Source organism: Sipha flava, unplaced genomic scaffold, assembly GCF_003268045.1.
Source record: "Sipha flava isolate LNK unplaced genomic scaffold, YSA_version1 134_pilon_pilon, whole genome shotgun sequence".
In the NCBI taxonomy this organism is placed as follows: domain Eukaryota; kingdom Metazoa; phylum Arthropoda; class Insecta; order Hemiptera; family Aphididae; genus Sipha; species Sipha flava.
Genome location: NW_020271760.1, coordinates 221,847 through 246,135, shown reverse-complemented (window position 1 = coordinate 246,135; position 24,289 = coordinate 221,847). Strand labels below are relative to the sequence as shown.

The window sequence follows — 24,289 nt, the reverse complement described above, 5'->3', positions numbered from 1 at the left end:
CCCCCCCTTGGCTACGCTACTGCCTCCCTACCACATACGTCGACGACTTTACTATCCTAGCAACCAGTGCAAATCCCAACCAAGTTATCAATTCACTATAGACTCAAGTTAACAAAATTAACTTATGAGCCAAACAATGGAGAATCAAAATAAATACCGAAAAATCTGCTCAAGTTACGTTTACTTTAAAAAGATCCCCCGAAGAATGTCCTCAATTAATAATGAATAACATCCCCATTACTGTCCGAACTGAAATAAAATACCTGGGTTTAACTCTAGACAAAAAATTAACATAGGAACCGCATTTAAAGAAAAAACGAAAATCAGCAAACAATAGACTTCATCTCCTCCGCCCTCTCCTAACCTTCAAAATAAATTAATCATTTATAAAACACTTATAAGGCCAGTTTGGTCCTATGGAATTGCTATATGGGGTCCTGCAAAACCAATCCAGATATAATATATTATAGTTATATATATATAAGACTAATCCAGGCATTTCAGTTTATTTCTTTGAGGCTTCTAACAAATGCTCCGTGGTACGTTTCAAATTACTTTTTCAAAAGACTTAAAACTATCAACTACCACAGAACTGGCCAAAATAACTCACAAACGCTTCCATCAAAATCTAAACACACATACTAACTTATTCATATCACAAATGTTTACCCTCACTCTACCCAAAATTCCACCATGCAAACTCAAGCGAAAATGGTGTAGAGATCAACTAAAGAGGTGTAACCAATGGGTTGCTTCTTATCACGATACTCATGTCAATTTAATCTATATTATTCAAATTTGCTTATTGTATTATTTGTACAGATTGTAAATTTTCCTTTAATATAAAAAAAAAAAACGTAATGTAAACAATTCTACGAGTATTTAATCCATGAATAAAGGAGACTTTTATGAAAAATTATTATTATTGGATGGTGGGCTAGTCATACTTTAATTAGGTAAATTTATATATATATAATTTTAAAAAATAATTGATAATTTGCCAGGCCGAAATTTTTAGCCAATCCGCCGCTGATCATAAAATAAGATAATATATAAATGTATGCAACATATTAACCATATATATGTTAACCACCAATACTAAAAAATTTAGTTAAAGGACTTAAAACCATGGCTAAGCCCTTAAATCTTCACTGGAATATTAATACTAGATCAAGAGTTATAGAGACTGACTATCCACTTAAATAATTCATTGTAAATATAAATAAAAAGTATGTGTAAAGTAAAAATGTATAATACATAGGTAACATTATCTTACAAAAATGATTTATTACATATTATTTATTTTGTTTAATATGAATAGCATATAAATGAGTAATAAAAAATGATTTTTAAATGTTAATACTAATCTAATTCTATTAATTCAGGTTTGCCATTATTATTTGATTGAAGATCATGCTGATTAGTTCGTGGAACGCGTTCTGAAGATTGACGGACTACATGGCGAACAGTAGTAGTTGTGGTCATTGTAGTTATCCGCTATGAAAATAAATTAAAAATAATTGTGAAAAATTAATGTATATGTAATTGTTGACATCAGTAAATAAAGCACTTAAAATAAAAATTAATGCTAGGTCTGCACAGCCTCATTTTTGTATTTAAAAACTATTAGATCGAATTTCATGTTGGAAAATATCAATGTATGTATTTTTTTTGTTATCTTGACATTTGTAGAATCGGCATACAATTATTCAAGTTGATACTATTTATCAGATTTGAGATGTTTAAAATATTAGAAAAAAAAACTGTTGTTTTAAATGGAAAAAAAACATAATTTTTGGACTACCTACCATCTACAAGTTTAATTAAATTTTCTGCAATAGTTGATGTATAAATGTTTTTCAACAATGAAATACTTCAATATTTTAATTTTTAGTTGATCAATAGATGTTTTGAAAATAGGAAACGCAAAAACACGAATTTTATCACGTTCTAACACTTATAATCACAATAATAATAATAAATAGATGATTCTATTAATTTTTATAGTATTAAAATATACCTAATGACTAATAACTAATAAGTATTAGCCAAGATCAAGTCTACAGTAGTCACTACTATAAAAAAACCTCAACGTACACCTGCATTAGTTGTCAATACTTATTTTTAATTTTAATTTACAACATATTTATTTTTATAATTTAATTACATTCCAAACATACTTTTGTTGTTACATTTTTAGTATTTATATGTTATAACTTTTTAATTATTTATTAATTATTTGCCGTAGGCACGTGGCTAATTGCTACTATATTTATTATTATATTTAATTACACTCTTTTAAGTTCATGTATTATATTAAAAATAAACCTACACCAATAATTTTATTTCGTTTAAAATTCAATTAAAATGTGTTTTAAACATGACTACTAACATCTCTACTGACTAGTTAGTGAAAATAAAATAAAAATGCACTGTAACCAAGGCCATTTCTAGAAATTTTCATCGAGAGGGGTCCAAAACATGTATATTGTAATTTTATTGAATTTAGATTTTAACTTTTGACATTTGGTTAAAAATTAGACAGAAAAAGATTTAATCTTCTTTTATTAAAATTAATATCATATTTTCATATGCTATTATGATATTAAATTAAAAACAGTCAATGACTAATTGGAGCTTAAGTCATTTTTGACTGAAAATATTTATGTTGGCATTGAAAACAAATAAATATTTTAAACGTTCATAAAATATTGAAGAAATTTCGGGGGGGGGGTCCAGACACCTTAGACCCCCCCAGATACGGCCTTAACTGTAACTACCCATTCAATGTATATGTACCGTTAACTTATCACACCAAAAATCATATGGGAGGCTAATGATTTTAGTTTATGAACCCTCCTTAATATATAAATTAATAAAAAAAAAAAATTAATTAAAAATTACACACAATTCAGATACCATTTATAAAGTGACACAATAAGGTTTTATAATTTTCGGAATTATCAAGAATAATATATCATAGGCAATATATTAGCATTTTCTAAATGAAATTGTTTCAATAATTAAAAACTATATTATACTTATTTATTAAATAATTTATTACTTTATTACATTTTTACAATACAATTATTAAACTTTCTTTATTGTAAATTAAGAATATTCACTTTTATTTACAATTATTATCTAAAATTCTTCTATTATCTTTTATTGTATTAGTTTAAATCCTTACATTTTTAAACCTGTTGTTGAAAAAAGGTTCTTTGGAGTACATACACCCAAATATGGAGCAATAGAAAATAAAGAAGAAGCAATTATTTATGAGCAGGAGCAGGTTGTAGATAGATGGAAAAAATATATAGAAGCACTTTACAATGAAGAATATGTAGAATATCTGGTATTAAGAGAATAATTTGACAAAGCACTAAGAGACTTAAAACCAAAGAAATTAGGAATAGATGAGATCCAAGCTAAACTTTGGAAGGAAGCAGGAAAAAATATGCTGAATGAATTATTTAAACTCATTAAAGATATTTATAGAACGGTGAATATACCTACTAACTTTGTAAAGAGTATAATCATTCCCATAACAAAGAAGACATTAACTATAAAATGTGAACAATATCGAAACATTAGCTTGCTAACGCATGCCTCAAAAATTTTAACAAAAATGATGTAAAAGAGAATGAAAAGGAAGATAGAAGATACATTATCAGAAGACCAATTTTGATTTAGAAAAAATATGAGTACGAGGCAATATTGGCCTTAAGATTAATAGTGAAGAAAATAATCTGAGAGGAAATTAATGTGGAACAGTATACAGAAAAGACAAAATAAATAAACAGGTCATATTTTAAGACATGATGGGCTGCTTTTATTAATCTTAGGAGTAATTAATGGAAAAATCACAAAGGAAGACCATGATTTCAATACATGAGTCTGATAATAAAAGATCAAGTATGTAATTCATATCAAGAGTTGAAGAGGAAGGTTAGTGATAGAGAAACATGGAAGTTGCTACAAACCAATCATTAGATAGAATACTGCAAGAGAGAAACAACATAATATTCACCTGTTGTAATAATGATTGATTATTATGGAAATGTCTTTGCTGATTAATAGAATTTGTATAAGGTCGATTAAAATGTCTTGCTGTTTGTGTTATACTCCTCTGAATTGATGACTGTATTTTACGACTTGAAGTTTGTTGTTGTCTAATGATTGGATTACATTATTATTAAAAATGATGAAATTTATAATTTATATTTAAATTATATTGGCTTCGCTATTTGAGATTATATATATTTAAGAATCTAATTACATTCATTAATAAAAAATAAGACTATGAAACTTATAGGATAACCAATAAGTAGAACAAGGTTATAATTAACCTGACTATAAAATTTGTTACAGTATTTCTTATTACTTAACCTTCTATCGGTTGCGCGGGTTAAATAATCTCTCAATCTAGATATAAACATTAGTAAAAAATTGAAATTACTATTATAATAAAATTAAATTAAAAAAAAAAAACACAATTTTGAATTTAAACATTAAAATGCAATTAACGTATAATTATAAATTATTTTAAATACATAAATACAGTTGTTCATAAAAATACATACATTTTGGAAAATTTTTACCCCGCGCGACCGATAGAAGGTTAAGAGAACAATAAAAAGCATACCAAATAATGATAATTATAATAACATTTATATCTGAATATTTCTATATAATTATGAACAAAACAAAAACAAATAATATACAGTAAAAGTAATAAAATTTCCTTATACAGATTCACTATAAAATGGAAATCTCTTTATAACAGAAAATAACCAAAACTCTATTTAAAATAGGTACAAAAGGCCTTTCTATAGTGGAATTTCCAGTAACCAAAAATTGAAACACAATTGTTTTAACCACAAAATAAAAATCTTTACAAAAAAATTACCAGATATAAAGTTATTTTATAAATTATACAGTAAAACCTACTTATAATGGACCCCGTATAAGACAGAAATATAAGATTTTAAAAAAATAATCTCGTGTTTTAAGCGTTACTGAAGTTTTCAACTATTGTTTCAAATACTGAATTATTAGAATTAATAACAAAAGCTCAAGAATATACAGCTTTCAATCATTGGAAATAATCAAATATCACAAATTATTTTTCTAAATAAATAATATAACAAATAATTTGTAATAAAATAAAATATATAAAGCTAATCTAAGCACATGAAAACAAAAATAAAAATATATTTTGTATGTATGTACTATATGGTCTTGATTTTGAAATAATAAATTAAAAAATTAAATTTTAGATTTTTTTTCAGTCTCCCTTTTTTTCACTGTTTTATTATGGAAAAGTAAATTTCGTAATAAAGAAATTTTACTATAATGTATAAAATAAAATTTTTATGAAGTTAAAACTTTGAAATAATATCAATCAATTTTTAAATAAATAATTTATTATAAATTATCAAATATTCCAAATACAAATAAATATAAAAATTCTTGCCTGGAGAATTATTGTAAGAGCATATATTGAAGACCAGTTTCTACTTAAAAAAAACACTTAATAGAAAATCAAATACTATGCAAGTATAAAGTATGTTAATACTAATTATTTTTTAGTTTAATTTTTATTTTCAATGTAACTTTTTAAATCTAATATTAATTTAAATTGAAACCTGTTATTTATAAATATATAATCTTCAAGCAAGAACTTTAATTATTGGTATTTGGTAAACTTAATAATTTGTAACCAATTATTTATTTTTTAATAATATTTTAATAATTGTGTAATCGTCTCCTGCAACATTTCTGAATAAGCCATGAAATAAAGTTTGTTAAAATGATAAATATGATAAAGGTTAAAAGAATTGTTACTTACTGTTTATTATAATTATCATGTTTAATATAAGGCAGTCTTGAAGGTCTGGTATTGTTCATAAGCCAACAGTTAACAAAATTATTGGAATTCTGATTACCATTACTCAAATTATGACCACCCTTTATAACAAAAATAACATTATTAGCTAGATATGTTATATAAAAAATAAACTAATATAATAACTTTACTTACACGTAATGGCACATTCATTGATGGATGTCTCATAGATGGCTGATTTTGACCAAATTTATATTTTTTTTCAAAGTTCACTAAAAATAAAAAACCAAGATATTGTAAGTAAAAACCATAAAGATTATTTTTATTTTTTTTAAACATACTAGCTTTAATTATATTCTCTAGGGATTTTTTATTTTGTACTGGAACTCTGGGAGTATCACAAGAAGTAATTTCTATATCTGAATCATCAAGTTCATTTAATTCAATCTCACTATCTTTATCTTCATTTATCTCTACAATAGGTTCTGTAATAATTGGATCATTACTCTTAATGTCAATAGTTTCAGTACTAATGTTCATAAGGTTGTCTTCAGTTGTTGCTGATTGAACTTCATTTTTTTGTGTATTTTTAGAAACTAGTGAATCATCACTATCATTTACATTTATTTTATTTACAACTTCATCAATTACTAATGTGCCATCACATTCAGTACCAGAAATAGATCCTTCCTGAACTGAAATATTACTATCTATAATTTTTTTACTGTTATTAATATTTTCTGAACTATTATAAGGAACTGTTTCAGCATCAATATCAATTATTTCATCTGCCGTATTAGTATTACTATCATCAAAATCTAGAATATTTTTATCAGTTTTATCAATATTTGACTTTTCTTTGCTCACATTTAATTTGTCTGCTGTAGCTGCACATGGTTTTAAATCAAATGACTCCATATAAATAGTTTTCTTACTTTTTTTTGTTGATTTATTATTATCTGATAAGCATATTTTTCGTTTAACCGATATAGGTTTAATGCATTCGGAATCTTTATTATATTTTTTCTTGACTAACTCATCTTCTGAACTAATTTCACATTCAGAATTATTAAGACTCGAACCATCTGTCTCTTCTGCATAATCTTGTTTATTTATAAACTCTTCTCTCACCTATCAAAAAAAAAAAAATAATAATAATAATAATAATATTATATAAATAGTATGCTTTCAATGTACATAAAATGGTAATAACTAATATTTTAAAATTCTTTGAAATATCAATATAACATAAATTGAAAGTAATTTGTCAAATAACTAAAAATAAATTATTTATAATCTAAGCTAAAAATACTTGCTTTGTTTGCTTATTTATTTATACATTTTATTTTAGTTGATATTTACCATAGTTAAATCAGCTAAGAACTTTTTGTTACTTTCATCAAGTTTTTTTTTGAGAGCCTCATTTTTTTCAGCAGGATCCTCCTCGTAAGTATCAGTTGCCAAATTACCAAAATACTCTTTCAATCTGTTTGCCTTTAATCGTTTTCCCAACTTCAAAAATGCATCATGTGCTGGAAAAAAAAGTTTTAACTTTTTTCATCGTGAATTTCATAAGTTTTAATAAATTTACTCACAAATATTTTGTAATTCACTTTCATTCCAATTTAATTGTTTTTTTTCATTTAATAATTTTAATAAAGTATATATTTCAAAATAATCAGGAAATATTTTGCTAATATTATAAAATTTTTCAATAGTTTTATTAACTAAAGGATTATTTGTATCTTTAAAACGCAATGGTGGTTGTTCTAGAAAATCTGGTTCATCTTGGAGTTTACACATTCTTTTGTATATTTCAACTATCCTTTTTTCATACCTAAAATTAAAAATAAATAAATAATTAAAATTTAGTCTTTTGGATTGGATACATAGATTAATGTTTAATGCTTGAAAACAACAATAAATTATAATTTAAAAGATTAATTTATATAATAATATGTGAAGTTATTATCCAAAAATTGTTAAACAAGACATATTGAAACATTTTGAAACAAAAATATTTTCACTTAATACAAATTTAAAATAACTTATTTCATTAACTAGTTCAGGGTGGTCCAACCTTTTGTAGTTGGCAGGCCAATTTACACTTACATAAAAACAATAAGGGCTGCAAAAAAAAAAAATTATATTATTATCCAGTAAAACCTACAGTCAATAATTGCCAACTAATAATGACTATAATTATAATAATAATTTCCATAATCTCCCACCACAAGAAATTGGATTCGCTGTAGTTGCTACAATAAAAACACGATACCTACATACATACGCAGTGAGCTGAATTCAAACATGGTTTTAGATATACTTGTTGCACGTATACCTACATTTTATAGTAAAAAACATAAAAAGTATACAATCTTAAAACAATTTTGTTATAATATTATTGTGACTTTTTTTTTTTTATATAAGTCGTTAAATCTTCTATGGAGGGCCAAAAAAAAAAAGGCTTTGAGGACAGTGGGTTGCACCATCCTGAACTAGTTTATTAAGACATTTTAATGAATTAATAAAATTTTAATATAAGAAAAAATTTAAAAATTTAAATATAACATAACAACTATTAAACATTAAATAAAATTATTCATTGATGATTGATGAAAAACTACAAGTGAACTAACCCTAATTGAATCGCTTATTACAGAAACCCCGTAAGAGACAAAAATTTCGAAACATTATTTTCCACTTGCTTATATCTTTTTAGTAGACACATCGATTTTTGCAGAAGCCCCATCTTATTTACGTGGCCAATTCGCGTCTTTGAAATTTTTGTTTGGAGCAGAAACTCTTAAGTAATGTCATGTAATACAAAAAATACAAACAAGTGGAAAATAATATGTTTCGAAATTTTTGTCTCTTACGGGGTTCCTGTAATAAGCGATTCAATTAAGGTTTTAAAACAAAACCTTCATAAAAATAAATTATCAAAATTTTATAGGCCATTGAATAATGAAGTTTTGAATTTGTAAAATGCTTATATATTTTATATGTTTAATGTGATTATTCATCTGTCATCAACCAGAATAAATAAAAATATCTGAAATACCAGATAGTTACATCATCCCCATTCATCAGCTTTTTTAAAAAATGTATAATATTGTGACCATGAAAGGTTAGGAATACTTTTTCTACTAAAAAAAAGAGCTTATAGTTAATTGTTGCCTTATATAATATTATATTACATAATAAATATTATTATAATCAATGGTATTACTTAAGGCATAATACAATAATTTAAAAACAATAATTTTTTCATATTTTAAATATTTTGTATACAACTCACTTATCCTTTTTAATATATAGAGAATCTGAACCAAAATCATCATCATTATTTATATCCATCTCTGATTCATTAAGAGTTTTAATTTTCATACGAGCAATCTATAAAAATAAAATAAATAGTTATTTGACTTAAAGCTCTAATTAACTTATTTTTTATAAACTTTCTAATTACGCGTAATGCTTTTTTTAGTTCAGCTAGTCTCTTCAATTTCTTTTGGTTGATTTCTTGATTTTCTATAGATATTTTCCTATCTTGACACTTTAAAATAAATAAAAATAAATATACTTTTGATAAAAATGTATTATTTCAACTAATATGTAGGGCCCACATTTGAATTGTTCTAAAAACCAACAAAAAATACTTTTAAATAGCTAAAACTTTCTTTTAAAAAATAGTTTATAACATTTTCTTTAATTAATGTATTATTTTTATTTATTAGATAATTAATATATAATATAAAAATAAAAATTAATACTAGCAATAAGAATAACAATTGAAATTTGAAAAATTTGATTTGATAGTGTTGACTAAAATTATCTTTAGATAATATCATAAAATAGTTAAATTAAAATGGTTAAGCCATATAATACAAAATAATTAAGCATGAAAACTAACAAAATATTCAATGAATATTAAAATATACTCTAAAATGAAAAATATTGAAAAATACAAAATTAGAAATTCGCCTTTTAAGAATCTGTTACATGAATTGTGACATGTTGGTATAAGATTACCCCAAAATTATAAAATTTCCATTTAAATCCTGGCCTTAATAATAAGATATAATCAAAGCTAATTATGTTACCATCATTGAAGATTGAAATTGCAATAATTGATCATAAATATGTTCAATGTGAATGTAAAAACTGCAATTACTATCAGGCCAAATAGTTTGATCTGCTTCTTTTAGTAACCGTAGGAAGTATTTAGAATTAACAAATTCAGATGGGAGAGAGTTGTACAGTTTATCAATCTTTTCAATGTTTGAGTTAGGAAAATTTGGATTTTGGTAACACTTTTCAATTAACTGAAACATAAATAAATCATTATTTACAACAAATATCATTCATTAATACTATGTCTTTATTCAGTATGCTACTGATAACTGATGGTTTTTTTTATGAAATAACTTAAGTTATTCTAATAGTGAAAACCATATTTTAGAAGCTGAACTAAAAATATGGTATTTATTAACATTTAGTTGATAGAATTTTAAATGTCTCATCTTTGTAGTTAACATTTTTACCAAAATTACTTTCTATGGTTATAACTTCTAATCACTTACTAGTTGGGTGTTAGATAAAAATTAAATTTAAAAAAAAGACAAATTGCAGATCAATGAAGAGGAATATTTACAATATTATTTTAGTGATGAAAGAATATGTGAAAAATATAAGTGTAAGATAGACATCACCTTAAAGAAAAGCAAGTTGATAATGAGACTGTGAATGAAGAATGGGAACAATTTAAGGAAATTGTAAAACCGATGCATATATAGAGGTTCTTAGTAGGTAGTAGTCCTTTGTTTTCAAGTATAGGAAACAGAAGAAATACCTGAAAACTAGAAGACATAGATGGTATGTTTCATACACAAGAAGAGAGATTAAAAGGACTGTAACAACTACTGAGGAATAGCACTCTTAAATGTAGCATATAAAATATTCATTAATTGCATTCTATCAAGGACAAAAGAAACAATTGAATATGACGTTGGACATTACCAAGATGATTTTAGGCTAGGCAGATCAACAACTGACCAAATATTCATCGACAGACCACTTTAAAAAAAAAAAAAAAAAAAAAAAATACATGGGAATTATAAAAGGAAATCCATGTAATTTTCATCGATTTCAAAAAAATAACATATGATAGCTTACAACGAGAAGATTTAATTAATAAATTGACATAGTTCCACTTCCCACATAAACTGATAAATCTGATCAAAGCAAATATCATGGAAATGTATGTAAAAGTAAAAATAGGAAACATAAAATTGAAACAAATACTAGTAAGGACAAGATTAAGGCAATGAGACTCTTTATCATCTGTATTATTTAATATTGTACTGGAAAAAAATTATAAAAGAAATTAATATAGGACAGCATGAAGGAGTGAATCTATAGGGACAAACTATAGGACTATTGGTGTATGCAGGTAACCCAGTACTGTTGACTGAGTTACAAAATTAACTAATGTCATTCTTCAGTCGGCTTGAAAAGTCATCAGTAAAAATATATTTGATCATCATTGAGGATAAAATAAAATATATGGTTGTTAATAGACAGAACAACATAAGATTAACCCCCTCTTTAAGAATAGGTCATTATAATTTGGTAAAGTGGGCCAGTTCAAGTATCTGGGGATAATTCTAGCAGAAAACAATGAAAAGGCAAATGAAATAGAAGAGAGAATCAGGTTAGAAACAAATGCTTCTTTGGATTAGTAAAACTGCTAGGGGCTCGATCCTTGTCAAGGGATTTAAAAAAAACAGCTATATACTATCCTTAAAAGACCGATTGTTACATATGAAACAGAGACTCGGGCAATCTGAAAAAACAGATGAGAGCAAACTTCTCATTTTTGGAAGGAAAGTTTTGAGAAAATTGTTTAGACCTGTGAAGAATAGTGTAATCAATGATTGGAGAGTAAGAAAAAACAAGAAAATAAAACAATTTTATCATAAACCAAACTTTATGGAAATAATCAGACATAAGAGACTACAATAGGCAGACACACACTTTGAGAAACCAAAACCCATTACTCTGGACAGTACTAAAGAAACATCTAACAGGAAAAAGACCCATGGGAAAACTGAGAATGAGGTGAGAAGATGTAGTGAAGAATGATGTGAAAGAGTTAGAAGGAGAAACACATTTTTTGAGTACTACATGTAAAGAAATACCATATAAATATGCATGTAATTGATCAAAATCTTGAGTTCTCAGACATACAATATCTAATCATAAGTTATAAACAAAATATTGTGGGGTACAATTATATTTCAGTTAGTTACTCAACTTATTGACCAATTTATCTAATATTTTAGCGAAAGTAACTATATTCAATACAGATAATTTTGAAAATATAGTCATGTAAACAAAATATATAATATAGAAGCAATTTGAACTCAATAAAATTATGAAAAACAAATTTGGTAATTATGAGACTAACAGTCCTTTGTGAGTATGAACTATAGACGGAGAATTTAATTAACCAAAAGAAATTTCCAGATGGTCAATTCAAATTAACATATGGCCATAAATCTTGTATAGATTCTTAATTTATATGCAAGATTAAATTTAAATAAACATATGTTTTTAAATGGTACACCTACATAAATTATAAGTAATTGTAATATTGAAAAAATATTTCATAGTATTCAAAATATAACATTAAAATAATAATAATAATTATGGTCTTACACTTTTGAATACTTCACTGCTTTTATTATCTTCATTATTTAAATCAGTCATACTTGTAATAGCATTTGAAGTACTTGCAATAGAATTTTCATTCTGAAATGTATTCCATTGTTGATATTAAAATTGTACACAGCAAGTATTAAGAGTTTATTATGTAATACATATAAAACATAAAAACATAAAATAATTAAAATATAAATAAATATAGGTACTATTAAATATTTCAAATTATGTTAACAGAAAGTTAACCTGAGTACAACAAAAATTTAAATTTTATTTCTTTATACCTATAAAACAATATAAAATTTCACTCTTAGTAATTATTTACAGTAGCTGCATAATTATATATAATTATTGATATTGTAAAATTATTAAATATGTCAATTCCTTCTTGCAAATAAAATGGCACAAAATCAATACAATTTTATAAAAAACGGGAGTGGAGAAATAACAAAGAAGGATGGACTAAAAATGAAATTTTAAAATTATTTATACTAAAATTCTAATAGTTTAGATACATACGCGTGAACTTGTCGAATCTAATTTAGATAGTTGCAATAGTTCATTGTATATGTCAGCAGCATGATGAAAGGAATTTTTGTTTTCAGCTGATATATGTTTTAATCCTTTATGAATTAAATCGCATAATTTTTTTGAATTTTTTTGTTTATCATTACAACATTCATACATTCTGTTCATAGCATTAACATATTCTTTAGGAAATTGTATATTCATTCGGCACAATTTGATCATCTATAAATAACATCTAACATAATATCTTCATAGTTTACATTATTTTTTTTAAAAAAGCTTTTATTTACTCTGTAGCACAACAGTATTTACATTGACAAATTCACAATACAAAAGAACAAAAACAAAGTTAAGTAATTATAAGTAGTAGTGATTAATATAAAATACTAAAAACATTCAAGATAAAAACAGCCTTCTAAATAAATGGAATAAAAATAATAAGGACCTTTTCAGAATTTGATCGTATGATAGAGGAGAAATTGAAAGAAAAATTCAAAAATTAAGAGAATAAACTAAATTAAGATATTTTATAGAAAGTGAAAGACAGTCGAAAAGGATATGGAATAAATCACAGATCCTTTCCTCATTATGAAGTGTACAAAAAATATTTACCTTTTGAAATAGATTCTTATTATCTTTCGTATCATTGATGCTAACCTGAAATTAAACAAAAAATAATTATAAATTTTTTTTTTTCTAACATATTCAATATTTAAATGAAGAAACAATTTATTAAGTACCAACTAATTTAATATTTGAACAATTTGATACAAAACTATTAAAAAAATAATATAAATATTAATTGGTAGTAAAATTTATCAGTAGAAACATAGCATAAGCAGTACCACCTAAAATCTTAAATAAATATTTACGTAATAATACAAAATATAAGATTCAATGACAATAAAGTGTAACCTAGATGCAGCGTTCGGTTAACACAATGAAATTAACAACAATTATGGAAACTGATTTATATTAAGATTAAAATAATGTTACACAAATTCAACATGAATATTACAATATATAAGTAAAAATATGATTATACTATAGAGATTTGGTTTGATGTCCCCTGGCACATCTGACGATTATATTGAATACAATCCGTGCAAGATCATTGTTGCATCAACAAAATTATCACCCATACCGAATAAAGTATTATTATTTTTGATTATGGTCATAAGGACAAAAAAATTCTTTGACAAATTGCATGTCGATACATGAGTGTGGGTCGTGAATACAAACATATTAACATAATAGATACTAATACAGGAGTAATAATAATTTTATGGGTTATACTTACGTCCGAATCCGAATCGTCATTTGACAACGAAATTTCGATGACGGACATTGTTTGTCTGGACAGTGGGCTTATGGGACTGGGCTATGACCTAACTTAACGAGAGATAGTGGAAAATACGACGATAATCCAAAACAGTTTTTCATGTACTCGACATGGAACAACATCCGGTCGTGCGAAGCCATTAACCGTTATCAATATTTACGCGCTTGTTACGAACCGCGGATGATTGAGTAATCTACACCAGTGTTTCCCCGATATTGAGTCGAAAAATACAGGGTTTTTTTAACTTATAATTTTTATAATTATAATTATTTATATTAAATATTATTTTTCACTATCAAAATTGTACAAGTCTAAGCACTTTGAGATGGGCAAAAAGTTTGAAACATCGATGTTCCAATGTATCCATGTATCTACATTTGAAACATCGATGTTTAAGAATATTTTTGACTATATTGGTGACGACTGCCACTTGCGAAAGAAGTTTTAGTAATTGAAAATAATTAAGAACTATCTAAGGTCAACAATGTCACAAGAAAAATTAACAAATAAAGAAACAATATCTATAGAACGTGAATTGGCTTCACAAATTAACTTTGAATATGTAATTGATTAATTTGCAACAAAAAAAAAAACTCGAATAGTAAAATTTTGAAAATGTCTAAGAACTTTTTTTTTTTTTTTATTCTATTATATAAAGTTATAATAAATTCAGAAATTCCTTTTTTTTATCCTTATTAAATATTATATTTATAATTATTCATTACTAGTTATAACTAATAATTAAAATTAATTAATTTACGTATACATTTTTTATTTGGGTGTAGTATAGGGAGGGTAACAAAATTTTCAAGGGCGGAAATATGTCAAATAGCCAGGAGCGCTGATGAACTTTGCTACGGCTCTGCTTGTATGATAACACGAATCGCAACAGTTGTAAGCCGCGCATTATTTAAAAATATCTCGGATTTTTGCAAACGCTCAGTTTATCTAAACGCGGGTATACACTATATAGTCTACTGTTTACCTCTACAAAATCGTTAAGGTATTTTCTATTACATACATTTTGTTGGTTAGTTTTACATCGTTAATACAATCGGTACGTTAGTTAGTATTCTTTTGACTGTTGTGACTCGTGATTTTAAATTGGTTTTAAGTAGAGTTTGTGAGTAATTAGTGTATAATAAAAACTATTAAAATTTGAAAATGTCAGATACTAATCGAAACTTAAAAAATAAAGCATACGCACGTCTCGTAGACTTTTAAACCTTTTAGAAGAGTTACATTATTTTGTTTGCTTCTTTGTTCTATCCATTTTTTTACCCATGTTTTTCGGTTTTTTTTTTTTAAAAGTTTCGTGCGCAACGATTGCCATAGCACATATAATTACAATCTTCTTTTTTTTTGTTTTTATACATTTTATGTAGATTAAACTACGTACTAAGTACTGTTCCGTAGGAATGGCAAAAAATATTTCTTACATGACAAAAGATCTAGTAACACAACTTAACCACAGGAAAATTGACAGTTTTGAACATATACCTACATATCTAGTCGTTACATTCCAAGGGGGCGGGCTAATTCAGCAGATCTGGAATGACAGTGAATGGGTATCAAAAGTTCTGTACCGCGACGGACTAGAACTGACGATCTGATCGGCAGTTTTGGAATGCCATTCCAAAACTGACGGAAATATATATACATATATCTTCTGATTTTATATTAAATAATTTGTTTCCATTTGAAAATCCAAAACTTGATACAACTTTTTCCATCTGATTTCCAGCTAAAATTAAAAACAATCGAGTCGAAAACTAAATAGCATTCTCTTTTTAGTTCTTGTTCTGCTTTTAATTTTCGTTCGTCATTTGGTAAATCGTCAAAATATCTTTTGACAATTTTTGAACGTTTTTCTTCAAATTGTGAAGGAATATTTAAAAATTTAGCTTTTTCTTTTGCTTTGTTTATTGAAAACTCAAATACATTATTTCTGATATTCATTATAGCGATACTAACTCTTTTAACATAAGTGAAGTCGTATCTATTGTTTATATTATGAAACATAATAATTTTTACATTGCCGGAGACTTAAGATTAATTATATTATACATTATAGCGATTTGTAGGTTAATTTGCCCAAAAAATTTTGGAGAGGCTTCAAGGAATTCCAGGTGGGCTTCATCCCCTTCATGCCCCCCTAGTTATGCTTATGCTCGTGACACATATACGGCCATACGGGAGAAATTGATAAATTTGATCAAATAATAATTAATATCATACTGTAAGAGTTGGAAGTAAAGGCGATGATAGTTGAAAAATGTTTCATTATTTAGGATAGTTTCTAGTATAGGAAATATTTTAATATCTTATAAAGGGAATTGAAAAGTAAAAATACATATGATATTTTAACTTAAGTTTAAATCAGTGTCAGGTAATAATGGACTGGTAGGTGTATTAAATTAAATATATTTAAATTATATTTAAATTTGTGTATCAGAAAAATGAAGAGTTTTTTTAAGTATGGAAATAAGAATCAACAACTATAATAATGAATTTCTTGGTGTAGGAAAATATGTTTCATCAATTGAAAAATATCGTATAAGTGGTTTTAATTATTGTTATTATTATTATTATGAAATATAATTAAATACCACTATATGGATAATAAAGTACTCCCTATTCTTCAACAGACCGAATCACATAATGATAATTGACCAACGAAACTATGAAACGTAGGAGTTGTTCGCTCGGCCTGTGTTAAATTTTTAGATTATTCTTATTGCATTGAAATTTCCGGATTACGATAATATTTTTCTCCAAGTATAATTTTCCAATAGAATTTGAATTAATCATTTAAATTAATTTGACAAAATATAAATTAATAATTATAACAAGTATAATTGCAAGTTTCATTTTATCTTAAAATTACGTAGGTAGTGTTATCACAACATCGCACGCGTGTCTTAACACGAGTCGCCAATGCATATAAATAATTATTTTGTAATAAAATCTAAAACTCTACAGCTCTAAAACTTATATTAATATATGAACTATAATTTATTAAATTTAATATACTTATAATAGTCAATTACTTACCGTATAAGTTTTTGAAGATCTTCATGCAATATACAAGCTTCATACACTCGTATAAAATTATTAAAATATATTGAAATACGAGTATCTATATTATTATTGTTCTGTATTTGTGATAATATTACTTAATTATAAAATAATATGTATATATTGGTGGAAGATTTAAGATAAGAACTTTGGAATATTGTTTTTTATCTATAATATGCAGTATGCATCCAATAAATATACACTACATATAAGCATATTATAGGCCACCAATGTTCAACAGTTCTTAGAATATCAAATTATCTCTCGGTACATTATTAGACATCATATGATTTTGTAAATATAACTATAAATTGAAAACAATTTGTGTATATTATAAATAAAATGTATTATGTACATACCTATATTATTAATAAAGACATAAGTATATACGAGGGGCAAATGATAAGTAATGCACAATCGCCAATAACTCACAATCGTAATAAGATAAAGACTTCAAAATTAGATCCAAATATAGCTATTGTTATCGTTTATAACTGAGAAATACCCATTTGAACATGACTCGATTTGTTTTTAATCAGTGCGTGTCAGAATGGAGCCTAGTACTGACGTATTGTCAACGAAATTAAAACAACGAGCTGTGATTGAATTTTTAACCGCCGAAAATGTTAATCCGATAGACATTCATCGTCGCTTAAAAGCTGTTTACGGTAATACAACTGTAGACCGAAGCACAGTATCTCGTTGGGTATCAAAATGTAAATTAACTGACCCTGGTAAAATGAATATTCTGGATAAACATCGCGATGGACGACCTGCCTGTAACTGTTACGGATGAAAAACATCGAATTCAAGTGGACGAGCTTATCAAAAATGATCGTCGAATAACTCAAAACCGCATAGCTGATATTGTTGGGATGTCGCAAGAAAGAGTCGGGTTCATTATTCAGCAACTTGGCTATCGAAAAATTTGCGCTCGTTGGGTACCGAAAATGTTGACACAGGAAAACAAGAAAATTCGAGTTGAGTGTAGCCAAAAATTGTTGAACCGTTATCACCAAGGAGAGCAGTTTCTCTTAAAAATTGTGACCGGTGACGAAACTTGGATGCATTACTACGATTCAGAGGAAAAAAGACAGAGTATGGAATATCGTCATGTCACTTCTTCCCAGCCCAAAAAGTTCAAGGTTCAGCCTTCTGCAGGAAAGATTATGCTTACGGTATTTTGGGATGGAAATCAAGCTTATCTAACGGATTATTTGGAAAAGGGGACAAATGTAAACTCAGCCCGATACATTGAGTCACTGAAAAAATTAACGATAACGCCCGACCTCACACATCAAATGCAACCAGTACCGCTCTCAAACAGTTGAAATTCGAGGTTCTTCAACACTCACCGTATTCACCAGATTTGGCACCTTGTGATTTCCACTTATTCTCAGACCTTAAGAGAGACCTCAAATGCACCCATTTCACGTCGGACAAAGAAGTCAAGGAAGCAGTGAAGTCTTGGATAAAAAAGAGACCAGCTACATATTTTAGTGACGGTATGAAGAAACTTGTAACTCGTTGGGAGAAGTGTATATCTGTAAATGGTGATTATATTGAAAAATAAAGGTATTCATTTCTAGCTAAAGAAGTGTATTTTTATATATATTTTTTTTCATTTCAATTATCTCTCTTCATTTTCGAAAAATTCACGATTGTGCATTACTTATCATTTGCCCCTCGTAAATATTTAAATTCTGTCTTTTGCGCCCTTTTTTTTGTTGCACCTCTGGCATGGGCCAGTCTCGCCAAGCCCTTGCTACGGCTCTGCATACAAGTGTTTAAACTTGGCCTATAGGTGTACACGTTGATGATTAGGCGACAGGATGGATAAATATTAATGGTAAAGTGTTTTTGGCCAACTTTATCTCAAAATTTAATAGCTTTATTTTATCAATTAGATAATAATTTTAAATTCCATTACGAAACATGACTAATTTGTTTTGTAAATGTTAAACGAAAGAAATATCTTAAAATTTTACAATACCGCTTAAATATTTAACTGTCAACAGAAGCCCAAGGCTCGGAGCTGTAGCCCCCCTAGCCCCCCTTTAAGTCGGGCTCTGGTCTAAGAAGACAAAATTAAGGTTATATATGGCAATATAAGGCCTTATAATTAAAAAATGGGTTTATTTAAATTAGACTTTAAAGATAAGATAACTTAAGCTATCCTTTTTTTTTTTTAAGCTTGAACCGAATCGTTAGCATTATTTCCGCCTGAGGACCCATCGTTTATTAAAATAACGACCAGTGCCGCGTTAAGCTATATTGCCGCCCCGGGGCAAATTAAAATATGCTGCCCTTAAGAAAATTACAATTCAAAATTATGTTTACCACACTATTAATTACAGTCAGTAGCGTATAAACGGGGAGGATGCAAAGATACTACATATGCAAAAACAATAAATTTACAAATTATTCATATCGATATAACGTATATTTTAAGTATCTAATTCTTACTTATATTTAAATTTTATAATTATTAATTAAATCTCACATGTAAATTTTAAAAAATTACCAAATGTGTCAAATTATAATCATTTATTACTTTTTTTTATATTAATTTTTTTCTTGATTTGATGGTTGCAAACTGATGGATAATTTCTGACCAATCAGTATGTTTTAAAAGATCATCTTCTATGTTTAATATTGAAAGCGATGACATTTTTTCCTCTATTAAAGTGGATCTTAGATAATTTTTTATTCGTTTTAATACGGAAAATGATCGTTCCCCACTTGCATTTGTTGAAGTCATACAACAAAATATACGCATTGCTATTTCAACGTTAGGGAATGATGACAATAGTGCAGAATCAGTGAGACATTTTAAAAGCTTAGTGAATGATGATTTTTCCTGTGTTGAAAAAAAACCAAGAATTGATTTAAATTGTACTGCTTCTTTTATAAACGAACTATTTAGATCTTCTGAATATAATTCTACTAGATTTTTAGCGTATATATCATTTTGAACGTCCACCTGATTAGTTTGAACTTCATAAGCACCATCTAAATTATTTCCTATTTTATCTATGTTTTTTGGACTATATTTCTTTAATTCTGATTCCGTCTATTACATAATATTATATTTATACGTGAGTAAAGTATTAAGAAATAAAATGGTATAATTTAGGTATGAAAGTACGACAACGTAATATACTTTTTCCGGATTTGTAGCAGCAAAATATGAATGAAGTTTTGGAATTTTTCTAAGCATATTATCGGTCTTTTCTAGTTTTTCTTTTGTCGCCTTTTTGTATGCTGCGCCGCTTAATCTAATTCGTTTGTCTGACATTATTGTTGTTGTGAAAATATTATTACCTACTTTATATTAATATTATTAATGCACATAACTCTTGTTGTTGTGAAAATAATATTTCAACTGTCAAAAAAAAAAAAAAAAATCGTCGAACTGAAAAAAATGTTTGCACATCTAACAGTGTAATGTGCCGATTATCGAGATAAAATATAATGATATATTGATATACATAGTTGTACCCAACTATTTTCGAGGAAAACGTACAGGAATATCGAAAATAGTTTATACGATAACAGTACAACTAGTACAAGTTCTTAATTCTTATCGCCTTGTGACATGCAGCGATAGACCACGGCTTTTTCGTGGTATTTATGAACGAAATAATAATGTACAATAGTTATACGGTCAATGGTCATACAAGAAAAATTATAATAATATATATTTTTTTTTATGTTGATCCTCAAAATTTGCCGCCCCATCAAACACCAAAAAATTTGCCGCCCTGTGGCAATTGCCCCCCCTTGCCCCCGTTAAACGCGGCTCTGAATAACGACAACATCTTACAATTCAAAGAATTCTTGGGGGGGGAGACATTCCCCGTAATCTTACCCTTACAATTACGTATACAACATTGAGGGGCTCTTACCCTCACGATTGGCCATTCAACCCACACGAGAGTTAACTTAACTATGGCTAAATGCTTAATTTAAATATTAGAAATAGAAAAGCAACTAATTTATTTTTTAAGCTGATATGCCTGTTAAAACTGAGTAATTGTTTATTTTCAAGCCCCCTCCATTGCAAAATTCTTTGTACGCCACTGTAACACCGTATCCTATGTGAATCCGACGAGTGTGGTGAATTCGAATCGGACGTATCGGACGTTTTTTGAACGCCGCATTCATGGCAAATGTGAGTCCGACATCGCAGTGCACGGCGATACATACTTGAATAAAATACGCGTGGATAGTTTTAAAAAAATTTTACATTTAATATTGACATTGATACGACTTACTATGAATTTAATATGATTCAATTTACTTAGATATCATACACAAAATTTAATTTTGCTATTTATTTTTGCATATTTACGGGTTTTATTGCTATATGCTAATTTAGGGTTTATAGTGCTATAATAATAAATCAAATAATAATATATACCTATGCATAGTATAATACATATATTAAATAATTATATATAAATAGTTATATTATGTTATATAATTCATATTTTATAATATATTTATTTATTATTTTTTTACGCTTACTATCCAAATTAGTTTTTTTTAGCAACTATACTCCATTCCTTATCACAAAATAATCTAGCCCTGTACTGTTGTTGAGCTTGTTCCATAACGCACTTCGCCTTTGCACTTCAGATATTAAAGGTTCACAACTTTCCATATTAAACAGTACAAGCGCACTAAACGCAGCTATGTGTGGCGACAAAAACAAAATGATTTGTTTTTAAAATTATCCGGTGCGTGTGAACGAATTTGATCGCCCGCATGTGTGGCGATAGCGGTGGTACATTGGAAACGCTGACATGTTACCACAGGTTTGTTTATTTTGGTCGCCGCATCGCACGCATCGCAATGCGATTGCCGCACTCACCGGATTCACTAGGACATGGCGTAAGGCTACGTTCAGACGACAATATTTTTCTCGTATACCGTTTACGGGTTTTATTGAAAAGATCAGTGGCAGTGAATGTTATATTGGTACGTTCACACGAAGCCTACGCGGGAAAATTCCGTATTCGCGAAATATTTTTTTCTGTATACCGTATGAACTTGTCACTACGATTCAATAAATCTCGAATGTATTTTTATCGTATATGTGATTAAGTAGCGCTTGTCTTTATATTGTGTCGTTCACACGAACTAAATGTCATCGAATTCGTTCATTACGTTCATCCGTTCGACGCTTATTATTATTATTAAGTTCTTTAAAATGGAAAACGATAGTATTTCAACATAGTAGAATTCTTTTCTAGTCTTGATAATAGATTGTCAAAATTAGCCATCAACATACGAAAATAATTATAAAATTTCTGTTCTCAGTTTAAGTAAAATTTTCAAAACGTTTTTCACGTCATGGACAATTCTCTAAAAGAGGATGTACCCAGAATCTTCGATGTACCAAACATTTCTTATAAACATTTCTATACCAATAAAAAATGAGTGGAACACGTGAATCTTAACAATTGTGTGTTGACTGCCGACAGTGCCCATGCATCAAAACCGTACCTAACCCGTACGTGAAAAAATCGAATCGAATATTGTGCCTGTGTGAATTGCCGTCTTGTATTCGATAAAATTCTACACGTGAAAAAATCGAATCGAACAGTTACCGTCTGAACGTAGCCCAAGCATGTAGGTATATCCTTTTTCAGTATACTACAATTTCAGTATATTGGTTTGAAGTTTTATTTTCAATGCCATTGTTGAAAAATAAAGCATAATGATTTAATTTACTTGGTTGATATCGTTTGCGTTTTGAATCTAAAAAGAGCACAGACAATGCAAATTGATCAAATTTACAAACGGCAAAATGGCCGATATATTTTTGTTTACTTGGGATGTCCTTTAGATTTCATCTATTGTGTGGTTTTACTGTGTTCTAATTCAGATAATTCTAACTCTCTTTCTTTTTTGATGAAACATTATCATATTTTGATTTTCAAAGGCAATAGGTATTCTTGGCATATTTGTAATTTAATGATTATGAATTTATTTTAGTTTTAACATAATCTGATGAAATGTTCGGACTTGTGGTAACTAAGGTCACGTCACTATTATGACATGATGTCAGTATTCAAGATGTTTTTCAGAGGAGTATTTGATAATTGTGGATAGTAGTCAGCATAGGCGCAATTAGGGAGGAGATAAGGGAGGCTTAGCCCCCCCATAAATATTCCATGTTATATATGGCAAACCGCATACAGCATATTTAACTCACAATAGTGTCACAATTGACTACCCTATTTTACAATTTTACCCTAGTTCCGCCTATGGTAGTCAGTATTGTAGGTAGCTACTGGAAAAATCCAGTTTTTGTCAAAGTTTGTTATCACTTATCAATGGTCGTTGAATAGAACAAGTTTTTGGTGTTGGCTAACCTGGTACCTGAGGAATGTGTTTTGCAGCCTCCGACTGAGATAAAAACAGTGTACATAAAAACCAATCAATAGATATGTAAACAAAAGAGGATTTTATCATTCAACATTTTCCTGTCTTAATTTGTCAAATTTTTTATTTTATAAAATTTTCAATAATTATTTGTTTCTTGTGTCTTATACGCGTTTGAATTAGCGGTTTATCTAAAATCTATTCATCAGCTGACTGAAGTTCGCGCACTTTATTAGGTATACTGTATGTATTGGATATTTATTCTTGATTTATAAACTAAAAATAAAGGTATATTTAACGATATATATCCATATATTTTTTCATTGATGATTTTTTTTTTTTAAATGTAATAATTGTTATTTATGCTTATTCTA

At 27.5% G+C, this 24,289-nt stretch overlaps 2 protein-coding genes across 5 annotated transcripts in view; one reads left to right on the top strand and one right to left on the bottom strand.

The window, feature by feature from the left end:
• Window positions 1–1,308: 1,308 nt before the first annotated feature.
• Window positions 1,309–14,710, bottom strand: LOC112679334 (putative uncharacterized protein DDB_G0281733). 2 transcript variants are annotated; one of them, XM_025549099.1, is made up of 14 exons: window positions 14,403–14,710; window positions 13,715–13,759; window positions 13,094–13,324; window positions 12,572–12,664; window positions 9,955–10,176; window positions 9,321–9,407; window positions 9,150–9,247; window positions 7,444–7,685; window positions 7,211–7,380; window positions 6,190–6,979; window positions 6,044–6,120; window positions 5,852–5,970; window positions 4,031–4,172; window positions 1,309–1,497 (listed from the first exon to the last, which is right to left on the bottom strand). In XM_025549099.1, exons 1-14 carry the CDS (start codon window positions 14,448–14,450, stop codon window positions 1,363–1,365), a joined length of 2,499 nt encoding a protein of 832 aa, XP_025404884.1. In that variant the 5' UTR covers window positions 14,451–14,710; the 3' UTR covers window positions 1,309–1,362. The 2 variants fall into 2 exon arrangements, with proteins under 2 accessions (XP_025404884.1, XP_025404885.1); XM_025549100.1 differs by having other exon boundaries at window positions 13,094–13,337; window positions 14,403–14,428.
• Window positions 14,711–23,977: 9,267 nt separating this feature from the next.
• The window catches only part of LOC112679308 (serine/threonine-protein kinase tricorner), a 114,322-nt gene continuing 114,010 nt past the window's right edge, over window positions 23,978–24,289 (top strand). Inside the window, exon 1 of one of the 3 annotated variants that reach the window (XM_025549061.1) lies at window positions 23,978–24,151. The gene's annotated coding sequence lies outside the window, so the exon portion shown is untranslated. Of the gene's footprint in view, window positions 24,204–24,289 lie in introns of all 3 variants that reach the window. The other 2 variants (XM_025549062.1, XM_025549060.1) reach the window with 2 other exon arrangements.

Bases quoted from the DNA above. Each gene is read 5' to 3' on its own strand.
- LOC112679334 (XM_025549099.1), bottom strand. From the start codon at position 14,450: ATGTCCGTCATCGAAATTTCGTTGTCAAATGACGATTCGGATTCGGAC. The intron at 10,177-12,571 runs GTAAGACCATAA...TTTATGTTTCAG, and splicing joins GCAGTGAAGTATTCAAAAGT to TTAATTGAAAAGTGTTACCA. The intron at 6,121-6,189 runs GTATGTTTAAAA...TTTTATTTTTAG, and splicing joins AGAGAATATAATTAAAGCTA to TGAACTTTGAAAAAAAATAT.